This window comes from Miniopterus schreibersii (genome assembly GCF_964146895.1).
Source record: "Miniopterus schreibersii genome assembly, chromosome: 13".
Taxonomy (NCBI): Eukaryota; Metazoa; Chordata; class Mammalia; order Chiroptera; family Miniopteridae; genus Miniopterus; species Miniopterus schreibersii.
The window spans coordinates 28,303,056-28,324,705 of NC_138113.1; the positions used below are offsets into that span (position 1 = coordinate 28,303,056).

Genomic DNA, 21,650 nt, shown 5'->3' on the forward strand with positions numbered 1-21,650 from the left:
ATGTTGATGTGCCGCCTGCCCCGGAAGCGGTGGTGGGTGGCCCAAGGGGGCAGGGGCGGCGTAGCCGGGCTCTCCGGAAGGAGACGTGGCGGCGGTTGGGCCCCGGGCTGCCTGGGCGTTTTAGTAGTCCCGCCGCCTCCTCCTCCTCCTCCCCCTCCTCTCCTCAGCGGCAGAGGAGGCTGCGGCGGCGGCTGGAGAAATCGGCGGTGGAGGATGGAGGAAGGAGGCGGCGGCGCGCGGAGTCTGGTCCCGGGCGGGCCGGTGCTATTGGTCCTGTGCGGCCTCCTAGAGGCGTCCGGCGGCGGCCGAGCGCTCCCCCAACTCAGCGATGACATCCCTTTCCGAGTCAACTGGCCCGGCACCGAGTTCTCTCTGGTCAGTGCCCTCGCGAATCCCGTAGCCATCTCTCTTCCTCCCGGCACTAAGGGTTCGGCCCCTTCCATCGGTATTTTACGCTCTTTCCCTCCTAGAACTGCCTCTGCAGGCGCATGCCTCCCTCCTCTCCCCAAAACTTCGTGTACCCCGCGTCCATTCATTCATACGGCAAGCGTTTATCCCACGCATGCTGTGGCGGTGCCCTCCATGCTAAGCAGTGGGGATGCAGCGGTCACCTGTTCGCTCCTCTGAAATCTGCCTCACTAGACTTGCTTTACCAACACTCTCTCCCTGTGGAGGAAGTTTTCGTAGAACCACATCGGCGTGCACATTTACCTTCTTTGGAAAGTCAACTGCAGCTCTTCCTGCACAGCAGCCCTCTCTCCTTCAGGATTGCTCACCGCCCTGCCCACGCCCCCGACCTCCTGCAGATACCATTTCCCTCTCATTCATGCTCGTTCTTCTCTCGTAGACACACACGTACACGTGTGCACAGCTCTTTTCCCACAGTTGTTTCTGAGATGGCTGTTTGGCCTGAGATGTTAACAACGCTCTATGCAGAATATCCTTTCCAGTTTTGATGTACAACCACTGTTACTTAAGACCCCAGAGAGTGAAGTTTTATGATCAGTTTTCCTACAGTGAAGAACATTTATAACCTCACAGTGACGAAAATCTGCAGTCCTTCTCTTTGGGGAGTGGACTGCTGAAAAGTCTTCCTATCCACTGTAGGCCAATGGGAATTGCGGTCTTACATGATACTTACCCTGTAGTGATTGATTCATTTGTTTCAAACAAGTCTTGGGAAATGCAGAACTTTTTAAAAATTCTTATTCCAGTTACCTATAGTCATTCCACTTGGGAGACTACTTTATTGTTCTGTTACTATTTCAATGAAACATAACTGACACCATCATGGCAAAACAAGATATACCAGGACAAAGGACCACATCATTACCACAACAGCTTTCTATTTGCAAATGTTAGTTTTTGCTAATATTTCACACCTGTTTGGTTTCTCCACCCCACCCCCACCCGTTTTCAGTTCTCTTATTCTGGCAGTTCAAATTTAAGTAAATATTTCTCTAGGAAGCCAGGTTTATCTTTGGGTTAAGGCCATGAAATACAGGGTGGGGCAAAAGTAGGTTTACAGTTGTGAGTACGAAAAACAGTTTGTGTATTATTATTAATTATTGTATTATGTTCCATAGGAACACTGTAAACCTACTTTTGCCTCACCCTGTATTGATAACATATTGAAATGCTTATGCAGCAGTTATAAGTCAGATAAAACTTTAGCAGGGTTGGGTTATTGTTTCCAAACAGCACCCTTGGAATGAACATGACAAATGTTTAAAGAATGTGGTTATTAAAATTTTTTACTCTTGCACCTGTGTTTTTTTGTTTATTTTTTAAAAAACGCATACTGATATACAGCCTTGTAAACTTACTGACCTATAAGTGGATGACTTAACCTAGCCTTTTTAGAGGTTACTACCAAATTACTGTTCAGTTTTCTTTCTGGCACTGCTGTTTGCTGGCTAAAACGAGGAAATGCTATACCAACCTTTCACATATCTATCAATTCTATTTTGAATTTTTGTTTTTATTTTTTTTGGCAATGCAACATAATCTAAGATGGGCACATTTGAAGATTTGGGGAGAATTTTTTTTTCTTTTTTTTTTTAAATTTGAGCTACGTTCAGAAAAATCTAGATACATTTTTCTGTGAGTTGGCAAAAGGTCTGTGGCTCTGAGGCAAAAATAAGCCCCAAGAGACATCACTGGTCTTTTGATTTTTTAAAAAATATTTTTATAGCCTTAAGGCTTCCCTTTCCTACTTTATGTAATTGAAACTACAGCCCTCTTCACCTGGCACTGTCATTTGTTTTTTATGGGCCAGTTGGTTGGACGTTTGTGTAAAACTAAGCAGCTGTGTGAACTAGGGAGAGGGCCTTCATCTCTCTACCATCTAAAATTGGAAGGGACTGGATTAGATCTGAAATTTTTTTTGGTTAAAATTATTTTATGTTTTAAATCATCTTCCCATTCATATATGTCAAAAACTGCATTGGTATAATCTTGCTTTCAAATTTATTTAGAAAAAGTATTAAGTACCAAAAATGTATACATTTTAAAATGTTTACATTACTTCATTAAGGATTATAATATTCTTTACTGGTTTTTAGCATTAAATTTTGTTTTTGTGTATATATTTTCCTTCTGAAATACCACTTGTAGGTCATTAAAGTGTTCAATTATTCATTACTTCACAGAGTTTATGGATTTCACCAAAATAAAACTACAAAATAAGTCTAATTTTCTCTACTTCTGTTGTTAATATAGAATTGTATTTCCACTCATAAACTTTTCCCAAACACTGCACTTGGGAAGAGTGGTGACCAACTCCATGGTTCCAGGCATGTTATATTTGTTGACAAGTTGTGCCACCGAGTATATTTTACGGCCCCTTTGGGATAGTTTTGTTTCTCGTCCTCTAACTATCTTAATTACTCCAGACTCCTGTCAAACATTAGGAATTTCTCCCCAGCCCAGATAATCTGTTAAATTCCTTAAAGTACCAAGTCCCCTTTGTTTAGTGTCACTATATTAATATCTGATTTTTATCAAGTCACTAATATTACCTCTTACAATGAAAATACTTTAAGGTTTAAGTTACATAAAACAAGTTTTTTACACTATCTATAATTCTATACATTCAGAATTTGTTATAATTCATTTTCTTAAGTAAGAACCTGTTTCACAAAATTGGAAGGAAGCATTTTAGTAGTAGATCAAAAAAATGTTTTTAACTTAGAAAATCACAAAAGGTTAAAAAAGTTACATTTTCCCAGTAATTTACATTACAAAAAAGTAGGGTAAAGTTTGTTACAAATTTTACTTTATGATCCCAATAAGTGACTCAATATTTCAGTGAAGAATTTTCAGATAGAAGAATTTCTACTTGGTCTGTTTTGTTGATGAGGAAAGCAGCCCTTCCTTAATCAATTAATGAAAGACAACTCTGCATCCTCACTCAAGATGACCGCTTATGTTTCTGGTTACCCCTTACCTAGACCTTAAAGACAATAGGCAGAGAAATGAGTTTCTTTATCGTATAGACATAAAACCTAAAAGTGGTTTTTATTACAAAAAAAAGAATTGTCTTCCTTCCTTTGCTGTGGTTCCAAACAAGCAATTCCTTTTTCCATTGTTAGCATTGTGGTGAACATGTTAGCAAATAAGTCGATACTGCTATGGAATTCAACTCTGAACATTAGAGCTGCAAATACTTCACAAATAGAGGCAAATACACATAAGTGCTAGTATCTGCCTTCAGTACAGCAGTGATTTTAGACTTCAGACCATCCATTGCTAAGGAATGTGAGTCATGTTTTGCATAACTCTCACTATCATGTATTCTGAATATATCTGAAAAACACTGAAAGGCATTATAGATGTTAAAGCAATTTCCTGGCTCAACTAAATGTTTCTAAGGATTCCTTTATTGTAAATTTCAAAAATCTCACTTTCAAACCTTTTTTTTACTCCCCTCTTATAATAATCTTATAAAGGATACTTGGTGGGGGGAGGGAAGTAAAGGGTAAGAGGGCCAAATATATGGTGACAGAGATGATTTGACTTTGGGTGGTGGGCACACAATGCGATATACAGACCATGTATCATAGAAATGTACTCTTGAAAACCTACATGATTTTATAAACCAATGTCACCCCCAATTAATTTTTTTAAAAGGGATCCTTGACCATAAACCAGGAGTCTATATAATAATTTAAGAAAATGTTAACAAAAACTGGTTCAAATACATTAAAACAGTTAAGAGCACAGAATATGGAAGCAGTCTGCTTAGTTTCTCCTCTGGACTGTGCTGCTTCCTATCTATGTTACCTTGGACAATTTATTTAAACCCTGGGCTTCAGTTTCCTTTTCTGTAAGATGGATAAAATACTTGTTTTGATGATCAATGAGTTAATGAATGTAACAGACTTAAAATGGTACTTTCATGTAGTTAATACAGATCATGTTTACTGCTTTTTGTTTGATTTATTGTCTTAGGAAAATATTGCCCTAATTTGCATTTGTGTTTAAGGTGACATTGGTGTCAAGTACTACTGGTTTTATTATGGTTAAGAGTTATTTTTCTTAAATTGAGAAAAGAACAAAGGTTCTTAATAAGTTGAGTGCATCTTTCCTTACCAGGGATAGCCAAATAGTATAGTGGTTTCATAGGACTGTGAGAAGAGAAAAGATAAGAGAGAATTGAATTACCATAGACTGTGAAATCTCTACCTTAGTAGTTAGTGACATATTTGCTATCACAGAGATTTCTTTTTAAATAATATCACTTATATTCATTAAAATGTGCATTTAAATTACATTGGCTCATATTTGATTTGTGAATTTTTTTGGTTCATAGTATAGAAAGCTTTAGGGATAGTTTTGTTGATATATATCAGGAGTTGGCAAATTACACCTTTGGGCTGGCCCAGCACCTGTTTTTGTAAATAAAATTTTTTCATAACATAGTCATTCCTATTCGCTTACTACAGTGGCATAGTTGAGTAGTTGCGACAGAGACCATATAGCCCACAAAGTCTAAAAAATTTACTGTCTAGCCCTTTATAGAAAAGGTTTGCTGACCTGTGATATATACTAAAAAAAGTTAAGTCAGCACAGATGATCCATAGTGATTTTTCTCTTTAAAGTAATTTATCTGTATATTATCCAAATGTGAAAAAATATTGCACTGTATTTTGTTCAAGTGTTCCATCCGACACAATTGCGAGTACTTTTGTAAAGTGCTATAGATTCTTATGTGTAGATGGTAGTTGTTAGTAGGAGTAGTAAGTATTCAGCGGTAGTGTATCCATGAACATTTATTGCCTCTTAATGCTTTTTAATCCATATTTTAACTTCAGTCTGTTCCATTACTACTTCTTTCTTTATACTTCAAACTTTGTTTTTGTTTATTTTTTCTGTTATATTTCAACACCTGGATAGTTTGTCATCATCATTTTGTCATTAAAAAATATGTAGAATCTTTTCTCTTCTTTGGAAATGTTTTAAAATCCTCTGTTGAAGTGATGAATAAGTTTGATTTTAGGACTGTAAGTTATACAATGTAATACAGTTTAACCAAAGAAGGTAATGTGTATTTTTTTCTCTCTCTCTAGCCTACAACTGGAGTTCTGTATAAAGAAGATAATTATGTCATCATGACAACTACACATAAAGAAAAATATAAATGCATTCTTCCTCTTGTGACAGGTGGGGATGAGGTACGTTTTTATAAGTATATTGATAATCCCTGTCACCAAGGATATTATTTAAAACATTGCAACTACATACTTTAAAATACAATTGAATAACAGGTTTCCAATAATCCTGTTTTACCAAAGAAATAGTAATCACTTCTATTATCCTGAAGTCTTTGATTTTATAGTTCAGCTTGGAAAAATTAGCAACCAATTATTGATGTTTTGAATGAAAATCTAACTCCACTCATGCTTTTTTTCTAGAAATGAGGGTTTTAAAACAAGAAATAATTTTTAAATGTATACATGACATTTTTTATAAAGAATTGCTAATAAATCTATAGGCACCTTATGCTTTCTCACTGCCTTAGCTCATGCCCATTTCTTCCTCCTAAAATGCCCTAACTAACTGCCTCTTATCCATCCTTTAAGGCAATGACTTCTTTCAAGATGAAACAGGAGAGGCAGCATGGTAGAATGGAAAGGACATCAGCCTAGGAGCCAGGAGGCTGAGGTATAGGCTATAGTTAGCTATGGATCCATGAAAAATTTTGAAACTCAATTCCTCCACTCAGTAAATTTATTGAGCTAATTGGGTAATATTTTCATGATCTGTGAAATGGAAATATTAAACTCAGTGAGTGCTTTCTTAGTTTTGTTCAGATTTGAAATCTGTGACAGACAGTTGTTTAATTTTGTTTTAAACCTACTTTAGACACAAACCACCCACACACAATCACACACATATGTATATATTTGACATTCAAGTCTGAAATGTAAAAATATGTAGAAAAATAAGAAGTACCTTAAAATTTTCCAGTATGTTCTATAAAATTCAGCTATTCTGAGTCTTTTATAGCTAGAATTTGTTTGGATGCAATCATTTAAAAATTCTGAAATAGGTTTATAAGAATTGTTCAGGAAACTGATACTCAAAAACCTTTTCTTAAAAGAAGAAAGAATGGAAGATTAGTCTGTGGCTCCATATTTTATACTTCAATTCTTTTGAAAGAAGTGGTATACCATAGATTATTATTAAAGATTTTGACTTTTTTCCCTTTTTATTTCCAAGCATTTGTGATTTGACCAATGAGTTAATAACCAACAGCAGAGTTGGGTGAAGTTCTAGAATAATTGTAAGTATTAAACTCTAGTTCTTTCATAGGAAGAAGAAAAGGATTATAAAGGCCCTAATCCAAGAGAGCTATTGGAGCCACTATTTAAACAAAGCAGTTGTTCCTACAGAGTATGTATTTATGTTCACTTGATAACTAGAAAATAAATTTTCAGCAGCCAGTAGGCCCTTGAAAATAATTCTGCATTTCTTTTATGTTGTATCAAATTTTCAGTTGTAAATCTAAGCTATTGCTTAATAGTATTTTGTTCATTTAAATTCCTGTATAGTGTATGTAGCAAACACCCAGTAATACCAGTATCAAATAATATCACTTACCAAACTATTTTGAATATTTTTCAGATCAAAAGTAATTTTCCTTATATACAATTTTAATTTAAAATGCTAATTATTATTTTTTAAGCTATGTGGAAAATGATCCCTAAGCCAGACCTATTTTCTTCACAGAATTTTACAGTTAATTAGTGAGAACAATGAATAGGCTTCAGAAATTTCATATTTTTCTGAGACATAATAGTAAGTTTCATTTAATGAAAGCTTACTCTAAATCTTGGGGAAATCTCATCTACCCAAAGTATCAAAAAGTAACTCAATTGAGTTATGCGGGTTTTTTATATTTAAATAAATCCATCTTTCTTAGATTGAGTCTTATTGGACTTACGAAGTATGTCACGGAAAACATATTCGGCAGTACCATGAAGAAAAAGAAAGTGGTCAGGTATGTTTTCCTTCAAGATACGGAGTACGCCCTGTCCGGTGTGGCTCAGTTAGTCGGGTATCATCCTGTGCACCCAAAGGTTGCTGGCTCAATTCCAGGTCAGGGCACATGCCCAGGTTTCGGGCTTGATCCCCAGTAGGGGGCATGCAGGAGGCAGCCAAATTGATGTTTCTCTCTCTCTCCCCCGTCTTTCTTCCCCTCGCTCTAAAAATCAGTTTAAAAATATTTTTTAAAAAATACGAAGTATGGAACATTATAAAATGAGAACTCTAATAATGAGATTAATGGTTTTAAATTTGTGTTCTTGAAAAATGTATTTGCAAAATACTCACTTTTTTTTTTTATTTTTAAATATAGAAAGTAAATATTCACGAGTACTACCTTGGGAATATGTTTGCTAAGACCCTTCTACCTGAAAAAGGTTTGTTTGTATACTGACTTGATAGTAATGCTAGAATTTGAGATAAAGTAAATATTCAGTTTGGAATTTAAAAGATTTTGTTGGAGACTACGAATTTTAAAACACTAAAATAAATTTCTGAACAGTTCCTTAGAAAACTTTTTCAAAAAGATCTTTTCATTATTTTCTGCTTTAACAAACATGTTTTTCTATCTAATACATTTTTTAAAAATCTGATAAGATACACATATTAGTATTATATTTATATAGTGTTAGTCTTGCTTGGTTTAAGCAAAGTTTTTATATATTGAAATAGACATGTAGATGTATCCCTCAAATTGTGAAATATTTTATTAATCTTTATTTAAATTGATCAACTAATTTATGATTAAACTTTTCACTAAGATAAAAATACTTCAAAAGAATACTGTTGTGGCCAGGTTTTTGCATCAAATAGAATATTTTCTACATGAAGATTAAATATGACTCCTTTCAAACAAAACCATTTCAAGGAAACTTGCTAAAACCAGTAAGATAAAAAGTACATGCATGTTTTGAGTCTTTTTTAGAAAGAAATTTAAGATTACGGATGGATTGAAAACTTAGTCACTAGTGTCTTATATGTAAGTCGCTGGTGATTCTTCACGCTTACCTTACTCTTAAATTATTTCACAGAACAAGAAGCAGAAGAAAAGGAAAAATCAAAAGAGGTAAGTGAGAAGTGTTCATTTTTCTCTCAAAACAGCTGTTAGGCATGAATTTATACAGCTTAATTGGCAGAATATAGCCATGTATTCTTTATATCAAATATCTCAAAAGACTGAGTGGAAGAAATTTGCCATATGTTAGGTTTTTCTGAGAAAAGTTACACTATGATATTTTTATTTAAGTTCATACAAAAATAAGCAGCTTTACCAAAGGCATGACTGGGAAAGTTTCTATATTAGCATTATATCACCTCCGTGCTTAGCAGTGGTTCCCTCTCTTTAACCATGGAAACAATTACAATAAGAGCTTTTGTGTTTGGTACCTATCTCCTGTTGGTAAAACAGATAAAACTATCTATGTAGGCCCTATCCGAGTAGCTTGGTTGGAACGTAGTCCCAATACGCCAAGGTTGCAGGTTCAAACCCTCGTTAGAACACATGCAGGAGTCAACCAATGAATGCATGAATGGGTGGAACACAAATTGATGTTGCTCTCTCTAAAATAAATAAATAAACAAACAAATAAATAAATAAATAAATTTAAAACTATATGTAAATAACAAGGTACCAGACTGCAGACATCTTAAAAGCAGGGACTGTCTTTTATCTCCTTAACCCCTGCAGGACAAAGCAGAGTACCAGACATAACATAGGCACTTTATAAATGTTTATTGAATGTGAATGCATAATTGATGACTAAATAGGATTAATTTAAAAAGAATGATCCTTTAGGGTGCTCAATCACAATTTGTAAGTGCCCCTGTAGTTCAAGGAATGCGTTCTGAATCTTAAGAATTTCCAGAGTTAGCCGTAGCCAGTTTTGCTCAGTGGTTACAGCATCGGCCCATGGACTGTAGGGTCCCAGGTTCGATTCCATCCAAGAGGCACATACCTTGGTTGCAGGTTCGATCCCCATCCCCCATTGCTGTGTGTGCAGGAGGCAACCAGCCGATGTGTCTCCCTCACATCGATGTTTCTTTCTCTCCGCCCCCCCCAACCTCCCATCCACTCTCTCTGAAAGACAATGGAAAAAATATCCTCGGGTGAGGATTTAAAAAAAAAAAAGAAAGAAAGAATTTCCAGAGTTAAATAACTTATCGATAGAGGGTATTTCTCTAAATGGCTTCGTATCAGAATGATACTTTTATTAGAAGTAAGGTAAAGTGACAACAGGCCTTAAAAATTACTTTAAAGGGATGCCTATCATTTAAAAGGGTGGCTTTTGGGGGAATTGATAAAGCTAAGTGTAAACACACATAGCATTGCTATTTTAAAAGATTTTGATTTTACACACTACCTTTGAGATAAAATATTTATTGTGGCTCTGGAGGATAGCAAGATGGAATTCAAAGTGTGAAATGATAAAGGAAGAGGAAGAAAAGGGTAAGGGAAGAGGGAAGAAAACTAACATTTATTGAGCCCCATTTTATAAGCCAGGTGTTGTGCCAGGCATGTAACAAAAGGTAATGCTTAATTCTCCCCACAACCTTAGAGTATACAGGGTGGGGCAAAAGTAGGTTTACAGTTGTGAGTATGCAAAACACAGTTTATTCTATTATTATTTATTAATTATTGTATTATTTTCCATACAAACAACTGTAAATTCAAAGCTTGGGTATGAACCCAGGATTTTCTCATTCCAGACACTAGCATGAAAATAGCATATGAGAAATCTCAAAACATTTTTCCATGGAAACATTTATTTATTGCCTGTTTGGACATGCACTGACAGGGTACCAAAGTAATACAAGATGAGCTCCCTGCCTCTAAAGGGCTTGCTTGGAGATATTATTAATGATGTCTTTTTAAAGCCCTTACATTAGGTTTTCCTTGTATTTATGTAAATAATATTATGGAAGCTAGCTCCCTAATAATCCTTGTCTTCTGAGGTGTTCTCCCGTATTCCCTCATTCCATGAAAATTTCTCCTTTTGTCTTTTGCTGGCTTTGAATAGATTTATGTAAGAGTTTATGTGCTGAAAAATATGTTTATAGGGAAGGAGAGTAAGCAGATTAATGAACAAGCAGCAGTATTTAGATTCCTGTTGTAGAAATGTGTATTATTATATAACTCCACATCTTGACAAATCAAACGTCAAACTTCTAGAATCTAAATTCTAATACAGCCATGCATTGAGAGTTTAGTGAAGAAAGCTCTGACCAGGTCCATATAGTAAGTTCCTACATTTTATCTTAGTATCTTTCTTTAGAACTATTAAAAAATAATTCTATTAATCATATTATAGCCTTTTATGTAAGTGTACATTTACTTAACATCATTTTAGTACCGAATAAAAATTCCTTTTTTTGTATTAGCTCTGAAAATACGTCTTTGCTCAAATAAGAACTTATGAGTCAAAAGAGTATTAGAGGGAGAACTCATAGAAATACATAAAAGTTACCTTTATAAATGTTAATTTGTAAATAAAATATAGTTGTCTTCCTTTCAGAATAAGTGCTTCTCCCACCCTCACTCCTACCCCCATTTCTAATGAAAAGTCTGTCTTATACTCTTTTTTTAAGATTCCCACTAAAAATATCGAAGGTCAGATGACACCCTACTATCCTGTGGGAATGGGAAATGGTACACCTTGTAGTTTGAAACAGAACCGGCCCAGATCAAGTACTGTGCTGTACATATGTCATCCTGAATCTAAGCATGAAATTCTTTCAGTAGCTGAAGTTACAACTTGTGAATATGAAGTTGTCATTTTGACACCACTCTTGTGCAATCATCCTAAATATAGGTAGGATGTGGATTTAATATTTTAAAAATGAAATGCACATGCTTTAAATTTGCCATATGCTTAGCTTTAATGCTTTGTTCTTACTGAACAGATTCCGAGCATCTCCTGTGAATGACATATTTTGCCAATCACTGCCAGGATCACCGTTTAAACCCCTCACCCTGAGACAGCTGGAACAGCAGGAAGAAATTCTAAGGGTGCCTTTTAGGAGAAATAAAGAGGTATGAGTATTATCTAACAGTATTTTCTCAGTGCTTCCTTTTCCAGATTATAGAGTATATATCAATAAATCTAGTACATTACACATAACTTTTCTTTTAAAAGGTGATATTTGGCATGTGGTTTGGTTCTAAGCATGTGTCAAGCTTTACTATAAAGATAAATAATTTTTTTCTTTTTTAAACAAAAATACAAATCTGGCTGTCAGAATTTTGGTTTGATGTGCTGCCTGTGTTATTATATTACTTTACTTGGAGATTACTGGACAATTAGGAATCCATTTTATGAGTTTCTAAGCCCTACTACAAAAACTACTGTCATCTTGCTTTTATTGGAGTAATTTTTCTTAAAAATAACAGATTTTCTATCCACAAGAAGCAGTAATAAATGGTCATGCTTTTATTCTTCCTACTTCTTGTCCTAATCTCAGCTGCAGGTTTCACTGTGCAGTATTACTGTTTTTCTTCACTAACCTCACTGTAGGTCTCAAGTAGTCTAAGTAAATAGTCTATTATAACATAGTTCCTTAGGAGCAGTGACTGTGTCTGTTTCATTTTAATACTCAACACTTAAAATAGTGCCAGGAGCATAGTACACTCTGAATGTAGAAAGAGTTATACATGAAATTCAAAGTTCTTTCCAAAACTAAGAAGGCATTTTAGCAGTCTCTGTTCTTCCTTAACATTAGAGGAGAGAAAGGGTAAGGCAAAGAGTTTCTAGAGTAACTGTCCAATGACGGCCCCAAGCTGAAATAGAAAAGAACCACAGTTGGTCAGTGGCACCTACAGCAGGTGAAAAAAGAGATACTGTGTCCACTGTACATTTACTGAAAACCCTTTTACTATTTAATTTTTTAAATTATTTTATTCGGTTATAATTGGTACACTCACTTCTTCCATTCTGGTCTAGATTCATTTCCTCTTCAGTCACTGTCAGTACCCAACTAACTACCAGATTCTAACTCATTCACCTCTTTCAAAACTACCCTCTCTCCCCCCTTCTCCTGCCACTCCCTTACTTTAAATTTTCTTCATCTCTGGCCGGGGTCATTACTGCTCCTAAGATGGCTCCCCACCTTCCGATTTGTTCTTACTCTTCCTTCTTCCCTGCCACTGCTGAAGGTGATTACTTAGAAATCTGATCACTCCATATCTTTGCCCAAAACCTGTAAGATAATATCCAAACTTCTTAGGATTATGTAATTTTCACCCTGTAGTGCCTGCTTATCTCTTTAGCTTTAAATATCATACCTTCCTCACATCTTTCCTTTACCTCTTCCTCAAGTTCACATGCATATGTACACACAGACACAAAACACATACAACACACATTCACATAAATCACAGATTATCTGCGTTTCTAAGACTTAACCAAGGGTTTCCTCTTTATGAAGTCTTCATGTTCCAGTTCATCATTCAGGTCTATTTCGATCACCCCTACCTCTATGAACCTGCTGGTCCCTGCACCCTTATTAGTTGGTGTCTTCCTTTGTTAAATGGCAGGTTCCTCCAGGCCCTGCTGTATTTACATAATTATAACTAATATTCATATTTGCTCCCGCTCAGTTTCCCTTCACCTTGTTTGTTATCCTTTCTTTGCCCATAGTAACCACATTTTTTAAAACTAAATGTAGAGACACAAAATCTAACAAATAACAAAGTACTTAATAAAAATAATGAGACAAAACATATGAAATGGAAATTATTCCTCCATGGGAGGAATGGTCACCATACCCCAATGGGTAATGGAACTAACATTTTTCAAGCATTGCAAAATTCATTTTTTTAAAAACACATTAAAAATAAGTGGGCAATGGGTAAATGGAACAAACATTTTTCAAGCATTTGAAAAGTCATTTTTTTAAAAACACATTAACAATGAGTTTTCTACTGTGTAAAAATAATACTGGAAGTCATAACTGAGAAAATTAAGTGCGGCAAAGAAGCCCTTCAATATATATGTGTTTAATTTTAGGAAGATTTGCACTCAACTAAAGAAGAGAGATTTCCAGCAGTCCACAAACCCATTGCTGTTGGTTCTCAGCCGATGCTCACTGTTGGAACAACCCACATATCCAAACTGACAGATGACCAGCTCATAAAAGAGTTCCTTAGTGGTTCTTACTGCTTTCATGGGGTGAGAAGTGAACCTTCCATTTAAATATTTAGTTTACAGCTTTCGTTTGTGTGTTATTTAGTCAAGGGGCCCTAGCAGCACTGACAAGGGTTTTTGGTCTAAAGAGAAACAGCAAGATTCTGGAAGCCTCCCAATGGACATTTTCTCTGCATCTTACTGTACTCTAATCCATACCATTATTATTCTTTCACTCACAAGCTAAAACTTGACCTTTGTTTGACAGACAGTATATATAACTAAGACACACGTGATTCTGGTTGATTGCTGGAATGGGCATCAATGATTATATAACAATCACATTTAAAACTTGAGTCAACATCTACAAAGGTAAAATTTTGCCGCTGACTAGTAGGTCCAGTGAGAAATTCACTTTCAGGTGGAGTTTTCATTTCATTTTATTTTATTTTATCAAGGCAGTACAGCGGTTGTTCTCTGTATTTATCTATTTTTTTTGTCAGTAATTTTTAATTTTAATTTTCAACCATATTATTGCCATTAGAGGTTTTTTAAACTATATATATTTCTGTTGCTGTTGTGTGCCAATATTGAGACAAGCTCCAGTCCCCCCTTCTCTGTATGTAACTTGATCTGTTTTCTTTTCTGTAGGGTGTTGGTTGGTGGAAATACGAATTCTGCTATGGCAAACATGTACATCAATACCACGAGGTATAGAACAGCATTTTTATCCATCTACCACTAGATGGATTAAAGTTTTAAAATTTTTTTGTGGGGAAAAAACGGGGGTTGGCGTTACTTTTAATTATGAGGTGATTTTAATATGGAAATACTCATTGAACTGTCTGAGTTCTAGAAAATGTAAAACTTGATGTTTAACTCAACCATCTTAAAGGAACATTGCTTATTAACTACTCAGATTCTTACATTACTATAAGCCTGGGAGAATAATAAACTAGTGTGGATAACCTCTTTAGCTTTGACCCAGAAATCAGTCATTGTTATAATTCATCTTTTCTTTCTTTTCAGTCCAACTTTCCCTTTTGGGCATCCCTGCTGCCTTTCCTGTCCTGCTGGCTACTAATGTCCAAAATCATACTAATTTATTCTCTGCCTCAGACAACCTTTGCACTTAGGACTTTAAACTAAGTACCAGACCTGCCTTTCCACATTCAAAAATTCATTAAGGTGATCTGCCAGATTAACAGCTTTCTCTTCTGGTCTCCACCCTCTAGCATTTCTAGGAGAACCCCTAAACTGAGAGTTTGTCCTTTAGCTAGGGTTCCTCCAATACCAGTTTCTATAAATAAAGAAGAAATCAGTGTTTTGTAATTATTTTTTAATCTTTTTTGTTCCCGTCTCTTCCCCTCCACCCCTTTGGCAACCATCAGCTTGTTCTCTATATCAGTAGGTCAGTTTCTGTTTTTTGTTTATTTGTTTTGTTTTTTTAGATTCCACATATTAGTGATATCAAACAGTATTTCTCTGTCTGACTTATTTCACTTAGCATAATACCCTCTAGGTCTATCCATATTTAGTCAGATGGCAAGATTTCATTCTTTTGTATTGCTGAAAAATTATATTATTCAGCTATAATTCATCTTTAAATTAAGAAAGTGAATGGTAAGATAGTACATCATCACTAGAGTTAGTAAAATAGGATAAATACAGCAAGATTATCAGCCAAAAGAAGATGCCATATCCAAGTTTAAAATAAATTTTAAGATTACATAAGTTGGCTTTTTATTTTTCCTTTTATTTGTAATTTCATAAATCAGCATATTTTCCCATACTTAAGCAAAGCTGCTTAAATTCTGAAGTTTAAGCCCCATAATTTTATTTGTCATAGTTGTACTTTGTTTGATAAGTTAAACTACTAGATGTTGAAAACAAACACTAATAAATATTGACCTGGCTGTTTTAAAAGGCTCTTTTTATTTTCAAAAAGAAATAATAATTGGTAATTAGGAAATACTATATTTGCCTTCTTGAGATGTTTTAAGCCAGTTTTAAATTCCAAGATGGATCACTTTAACCTGAGACATTCAATTTCACCATTCTTTCTTATTCTTGCTGCTTTGTAGATGTTTTCTTTTTACTAATATTTATTTATACAGAAAAAATTTATACACAGATATAGTGTTTACTGTATATGTATACCAGGCACTGTTCTAAGTACTTTACACATATTTGCTTATTTACATATTTACTCATTTAATGCTAACAACCCTAAGAGGTGAGTATTTGTTTTTCCAAGATGAGGAAACAAAAGCAAAGACTTAGTAACTTGGCTGAAATCACATAGCATATAAATGGTAAAACTAGAATTCAGACCCAGGCAGTCTTGCTCCATCTCCAGCCTCTAAATCCGTGTTGTATCAGAACTTAGCATCTGATGCTGAAAGAATGTTTAATGGCTCTCTCTGCCACTAGACAGTAAGCTCCGCAAGGACAGTGGCCAGGCCTGTTTCATTTGCCACAGTAAGGATTTCTAGTTCTACTAATCAGATGTATATAGTGCCCAGTACAGTGCCTGGCATAAAGTAGGAAGAGGGAAAAGAAGACAGGACGGAAGTAGACTAGAAGAAGGAAGAGGGAGCAGAAAGAATGAGGTCTGCATATGAGACAACATATGGTTAGTGTCTAAAATAATAATACAAGCAGATTGGGAAAGGGGGGTTTCTGAACAGTCTTGATGCAGAAATGAGCTTGGTTTCAAATGAATACTGTGAAGAGTAGTAAAATTTGAAGGTTTGTATTTGAAAGAGTAGAAGATGAAGATAGACTGAGGGTAGCTGCCGTGTGGTTCAGGGTAAGAGACAGAGGCCAAAGATTTAATTAACAATCACAATAGCCCTAGCTAGTTTGGATTAGTGGTTAGAGCATCAGCCCATGACTGAAGGGTCCTGGGTTCGATTTTGGCCAAAGGCACATACCTAGGTTTCAGGCTCGATTCCCGGCCCCGGTAGGGACACGTGCAGGAGGCAGCCAATCCATGTGTCTCTCTCACATTGATGTTTTTCCCTCCTTCCCTCCCTCTCTCTCGCCCTCCCCCCTCTCTCTCCCTTCCTCCCTCCCTTCCACTCTCTCTGAAAAGCAATGGAAAAGATGTCCTCAGGTGAGGATAGAAAAGTCACCGTCGTGTGTGGATATATCACCGGGTATGGGAGATTAAACTCTTGTTTCGGGGGAGATGTTGGCAGTGGAAATGCAAAGGAAGAGCCTGACGCTGAGAACACCTGCAAGGGAAAAAACTGACAGGACAATAGATGGAGGAGAGAAGGAAATAGAAGAGTCAAAAATAACTATGTCTGAAGCTAGTCTGAGTAGAAAGTAGTTTCCTTTTCCAGAGAAATAAGGAATAAAGAAGATAACGAGCTCAGATTTCTACTGGTTGAGTTTGACTAAAACATTATTACCTCTAAATATAGATACCCAGTGTGCATAAATGTCTACTTGATGATGTTAAGCATGCATTGTCACAAATATTTTTTGATTTTTTAGGACAAGGATAGTGGAAAAACGTCTGTGGTTGTCGGGACGTGGAACCAAGAAGAGCATATTGAATGGGCTAAAAAGAATACTGCTAGAGCCTATCACCTACAAGACGACGGTACCCAGTCAGTCAGGTAAAGATTAACTTTGCCTTTGGGCCTGATTAGTAGAATATTTAAAACTCAGAATACTGAAAAACATAATATTTAAACACTCAAGTAAAATCTCTGATCAGTTTTTTTCAGGGACATCTCTTAGGGTAGTTTTGTGCAGGGAAACAACTGAGTGTAATAGTTAAGGCAAATCTCTGAAGTTCACTGCCCTGGATTTAAACTCTGGCTCTTCACTTACTATCTTGGGGAAATTTTATAATCTTCTTAAGCCTCACATTTTTAATCTATTAGTATTTGCCTCATAGGATTATTGTGACATTTAAATAAGGTAATTCAGGTAAAGCATAGTGCCTGGCAATAGCATGTGTAAAGGCAGGATGGGTGGTAACGAGAGCGGTGGTGTTAGTAACAGTGGCTCAGACCAGGTATTAGGTCTGAGGCTGTTATAAAGCATTTGCCTCTTTCATGTGTAATCTTTACCTCTTTAAGTTATTTAGTTCTATTTAAATATACTCTAGCATTTCCCTGTTACTTAACTTTTGTGAGGTAATAATGGTGGAAAGTAGTTAAACAGTGGCTTTTTAAAAAACTACCTCATCTCTTTTGGGCTAATAGGTGTACTTTCTTATAGCTGAAGTAAATTAATCTCTTGTTTCCCATGAATAACTCCGCCTTAGCTTTTCTAGTAGTCTATTGTCCAATGAATTTCAAATTATTCAGTTCTTTTTCCCTTCTTGTGTGTTAACTTGGTTCTTCCTAGCACAGATGGTATAGACTATTTTCAGAGTGTGCTGACTTCTTGGGAACCAAAGTCAAAGCAAAATTAAGAAATAGGCAGTTAAGTATTAGAAAAATTAGACTACACTAACCAGAAGGATTTTTCTTATGTTTGTATATGTTTTATGTGAAAGTAGCTCACGGTGTCATGTGGAACAAATACTGAAGCACAGGAGTGTGAGGCTAGCAGAATGAAAGCTCTTCTTTGCATCCTGCTGTGGAATTTTTAGCCTCGCCTGGGCTTCACCCTTGGACACCTGCCTTGCGGCATTTCAGTGGGCTGAGCGGGATGGGGGACGAGAAGAAGGGGCAACTGGTCCGCTAAGCAGACAGCATGCAGGACTGGGGAAATGGTTCTTTTTAAAAGATTAATGTTTTTAAAAGCAGTTTTACCATAACTGTTTGTATACAGGTAAGTAATGTGCAAGTTGAACATCAATCTTATTAAACCACTCTGATGTATCTCAGCTCTACATTCTCTTTATAGAATCTGAAAGACTTCTCTCTGTGACATGGCTCCAAAAGGATGTATTTTTAAAGACTGTTTTGTAGTCAGATTTTTTTAACTAATGCAAAACTGACCTCTAACTATCTTCTCCCCCACCCATCACCATTACTCTAAATTAGTGAAATTTTAGTATAATAAAGCTTGTGTGTGTTTCTGATTCAGGATGGTGTCACATTTTTACGGGAATGGAGATATTTGTGATATAACTGACAAACCAAGACAGGTGACTGTAAAACTAAAGTAAGTTGGACTATCAAGTTGTGCTTTTATGCCTTTCTCTTTAATCTGCTTCCTGTGGGCAAAAGTTTTTATAAAGTGTAATTATGAATAATTGTATTTATTCATAATCATAGGTTATTTATAACAATTATCAAATCATAAATAACAATAAATTATTATTAATGCAATTCTTCATTGAATTATTAAGGGCCACTTATATGGAATTTTTGTAGCTTAAGAGGAAAGCAATTAAAAATAATTTTGTTTGGTTTGGGCAGCACTTAAAGTACTCTCTGTTTTAGGTGTAAAGAATCAGATTCTCCTCATGCTGTTACTGTATATATGCTAGAGCCTTACTCCTGTCAGTATATCCTTGGGGTAAGTAAAAAAATAATTCTTACAAACTCATTTTGGGGCCACATTTTAATTTTTAACTTTAAGTCTAGAAATACCTCCTATAGTCTCCAAAATGTAATACTGCTTCTATAAAAGCTATTATCTTTTTATTGGGGTGTAAAATGCATAAAATCAAATGCAAAGATCATAAATGTTGAGTTTGATGAATTTTAACAATTTTATATACCCTTGTAACTCTCACCCAAAATAAGGTATCTTATCACTGCAGAAAATTTTATTACCCCTTCTCTGTCAATAATCCTGAATCCCCAAAGATATACCCCATTGTGATCTCTGACACCATAGATCAGTTTTGCCTCTTTTCTTATTTCATATGAATGAAATTATATAGCATGCAAATTTTTTTTATGCATGGCCTCTCAGCATCTTTCAGACTCAGCCATGTTGCATTTATCAGTATTTTGTTGTCTTTTTATTACTGAATAATATTCTTTTGTATAAGTATCCCGCATATGCTTATCCATCCATTCTTCTATAGATAGATATTTAGATTCTCATTTTTTATTATATGAATAAGGCTGCTGTGAACATTTTTTTACAGGTCTTTTTGTGGTCATATGGTTCTTTCTCTGCTGTGTCCCATCTAGTTCTTTGAATAAATTTATTTCTGACATATTTTTTTATTTCTAGCATTTCCATTTAGTTTTTTATGGCTTCCTTTTCTCTGCTAAAATTCCCCATCTATTCATATGTGTTGTTTACCTTTTACACTATTTCCTCCATCATATTTTTATAATTATCATAACATCTGATCATTTCAACACCTGGCCCTTCTTGGGTTATACTTTTTGCGTTTTTCTTGAATTTTACACTGATTATTTTGCCATAATCTTCTATTTTTTGTGTAAAGCCTAACTACGTATCCATGTCCTACTGTCCTTTTTTCCTTTTTTCTCTCATCTCTTTTTTTATTGCTTTTTTATTTTGTTATTTTACTTTATTAGAGAGAGGAAGAGAGAGAAACATCAATTGGCTGCCTCCGGCACATGCCCCGACCACGGATCAAACCCACAACCTGGCTATGTGCCCTGACTAGGGATCAAACCCACCACCTTTTGTTGTATGGAACAACACTCCAACCAACTGAGCCACACTGGCCAGGGTTCTCTCATCTCTTTTACTTAGAGATAAAAATATCTTCTCTACCTTTCTGGTATTTCATATGAATGACTAAAAATTGTTTTTCAAAAACAATTTTGTAGAAGTAACATTGGATGGTTTATCCAAAACAAGGGCTTGTATACATTTAACAAATTTATATATGTGTATTTTTATTCAGCAGAATAATCCTGAATAAAGAAAGTATTCATCTTAGCAAGTTTTTAATGATTTTCTTGTTGTTGTTCTTTAGGTTGAATCTCCAGTGATCTGTAAAATCTTAGATACTGCAGATGAAAACGGACTTCTTTCTCTCCCCAACTAAAGGGTAATAAAGTTCAGGGAAAGAAAAGATCATTGAAAATCTTCATGATTTCTGACCATGTGTCTCATTATAGAGTTCTCAGCCATTGGACCTCATCTGAAGGATCATATAAAAGGACTTTCAACCACTTTGTGAATGTATATGTGTATATAAGAGGTTATTGATAAACTTCTAAGGCAGGCATTTGTCTCACATTTTTCATTTTTGTTTTGTCTTATGAACGGATTGTGTTTTTCTTTGCTTGGATAATGTGATTCCAAAGTAGATCTCATCCAAGCAATTTAGAGTCCAGCCTAATGAAATGCCATAATTATTGTACCTATTTAAAGTTTTTAAATAATAGACTTATTATGTAAATTATAGTATATATAACTAGTTAATGAAGTAAAGATAATGAAGAAAGAAATTGATGGGAGGTTGTTTAAATGGGAGACCATGTAAAATATGTATTCTAGTGACTGAAATCCTTTCAACAAATTTTTATTTTACAACTGCTCTCTACCAGGTATTAACCAAAAACTGGGCACATAGTAGAGCCTCACATATAAGTTTTCTTCACCGCTTAATCCCAAGAAACTCGTATTTGTAATAGGTTGCCCCTCTCAGAACTCTTATCTATTTCTCCTTGGTATAAGTGTGTTTTCCTCAAAGTATGTTCTTGGTGTACACAGTGATTCTTCTCGCCTGACTTAGAATGATTCACTCTAACAAACACTGTGCTGGCCATCCTTTGTGCTTGCCTACTGTGTACTACAGCTCTTAGTTCTGGACAGTTTTACAGCACAATATTTATTTTAAAGCGAATAAAATGTCCACAAGCAGTGTTGTCATATAGTCAATGGCAGATCACTTAGTTTCTTTATTTTCTCCACTACCCTGTGGCACACAAACTGACCCTTTTGTATTTTAGACATACGTATCTAAATAAGGACAGAAAAGTGGCCATAAAATACTTAACTTTTCCTCCTTTTCAGTAGTTCTGGCCAAAGATATTTTCTCTTGAGAAAAGGTTAATGGAATTGGCTACTGGA

The 21,650-nt window shown here is 35.4% G+C and overlaps 1 protein-coding gene across 1 annotated transcript; it reads left to right on the forward strand.

The window, feature by feature from the left end:
• Positions 1-22: 22 nt before the first annotated feature.
• On the forward strand, positions 23-20,981 carry ERLEC1 (endoplasmic reticulum lectin 1). The gene is made up of 14 exons (XM_081156945.1): positions 23-375; positions 5,571-5,675; positions 6,817-6,897; positions 7,427-7,504; positions 7,862-7,925; positions 8,580-8,614; positions 11,134-11,357; positions 11,449-11,578; positions 13,551-13,712; positions 14,319-14,378; positions 17,172-17,296; positions 18,723-18,800; positions 19,082-19,157; positions 20,548-20,981. Exons 1-14 carry the CDS (start codon positions 214-216, stop codon positions 20,617-20,619), a joined length of 1,452 nt encoding a protein of 483 aa, XP_081013071.1. The 5' UTR covers positions 23-213; the 3' UTR covers positions 20,620-20,981.
• Positions 20,982-21,650: the final 669 nt, after the last annotated feature.

What these genes read in the sequence shown, in the direction of transcription:
- ERLEC1 (XM_081156945.1), top strand. Translation starts at nt 214, where the DNA reads ATGGAGGAAGGAGGCGGCGGCGCGCGGAGTCTGGTCCCGGGCGGGCCG. An exon ending in CCGGCACCGAGTTCTCTCTG is followed by an intron (nt 376 to 5,570) that starts GTCAGTGCCCTC and finishes CTCTCTCTCTAG; the next exon opens with CCTACAACTGGAGTTCTGTA. An exon ending in TTGTGACAGGTGGGGATGAG is followed by an intron (nt 5,676 to 6,816) that starts GTACGTTTTTAT and finishes GTTCTTTCATAG; the next exon opens with GAAGAAGAAAAGGATTATAA.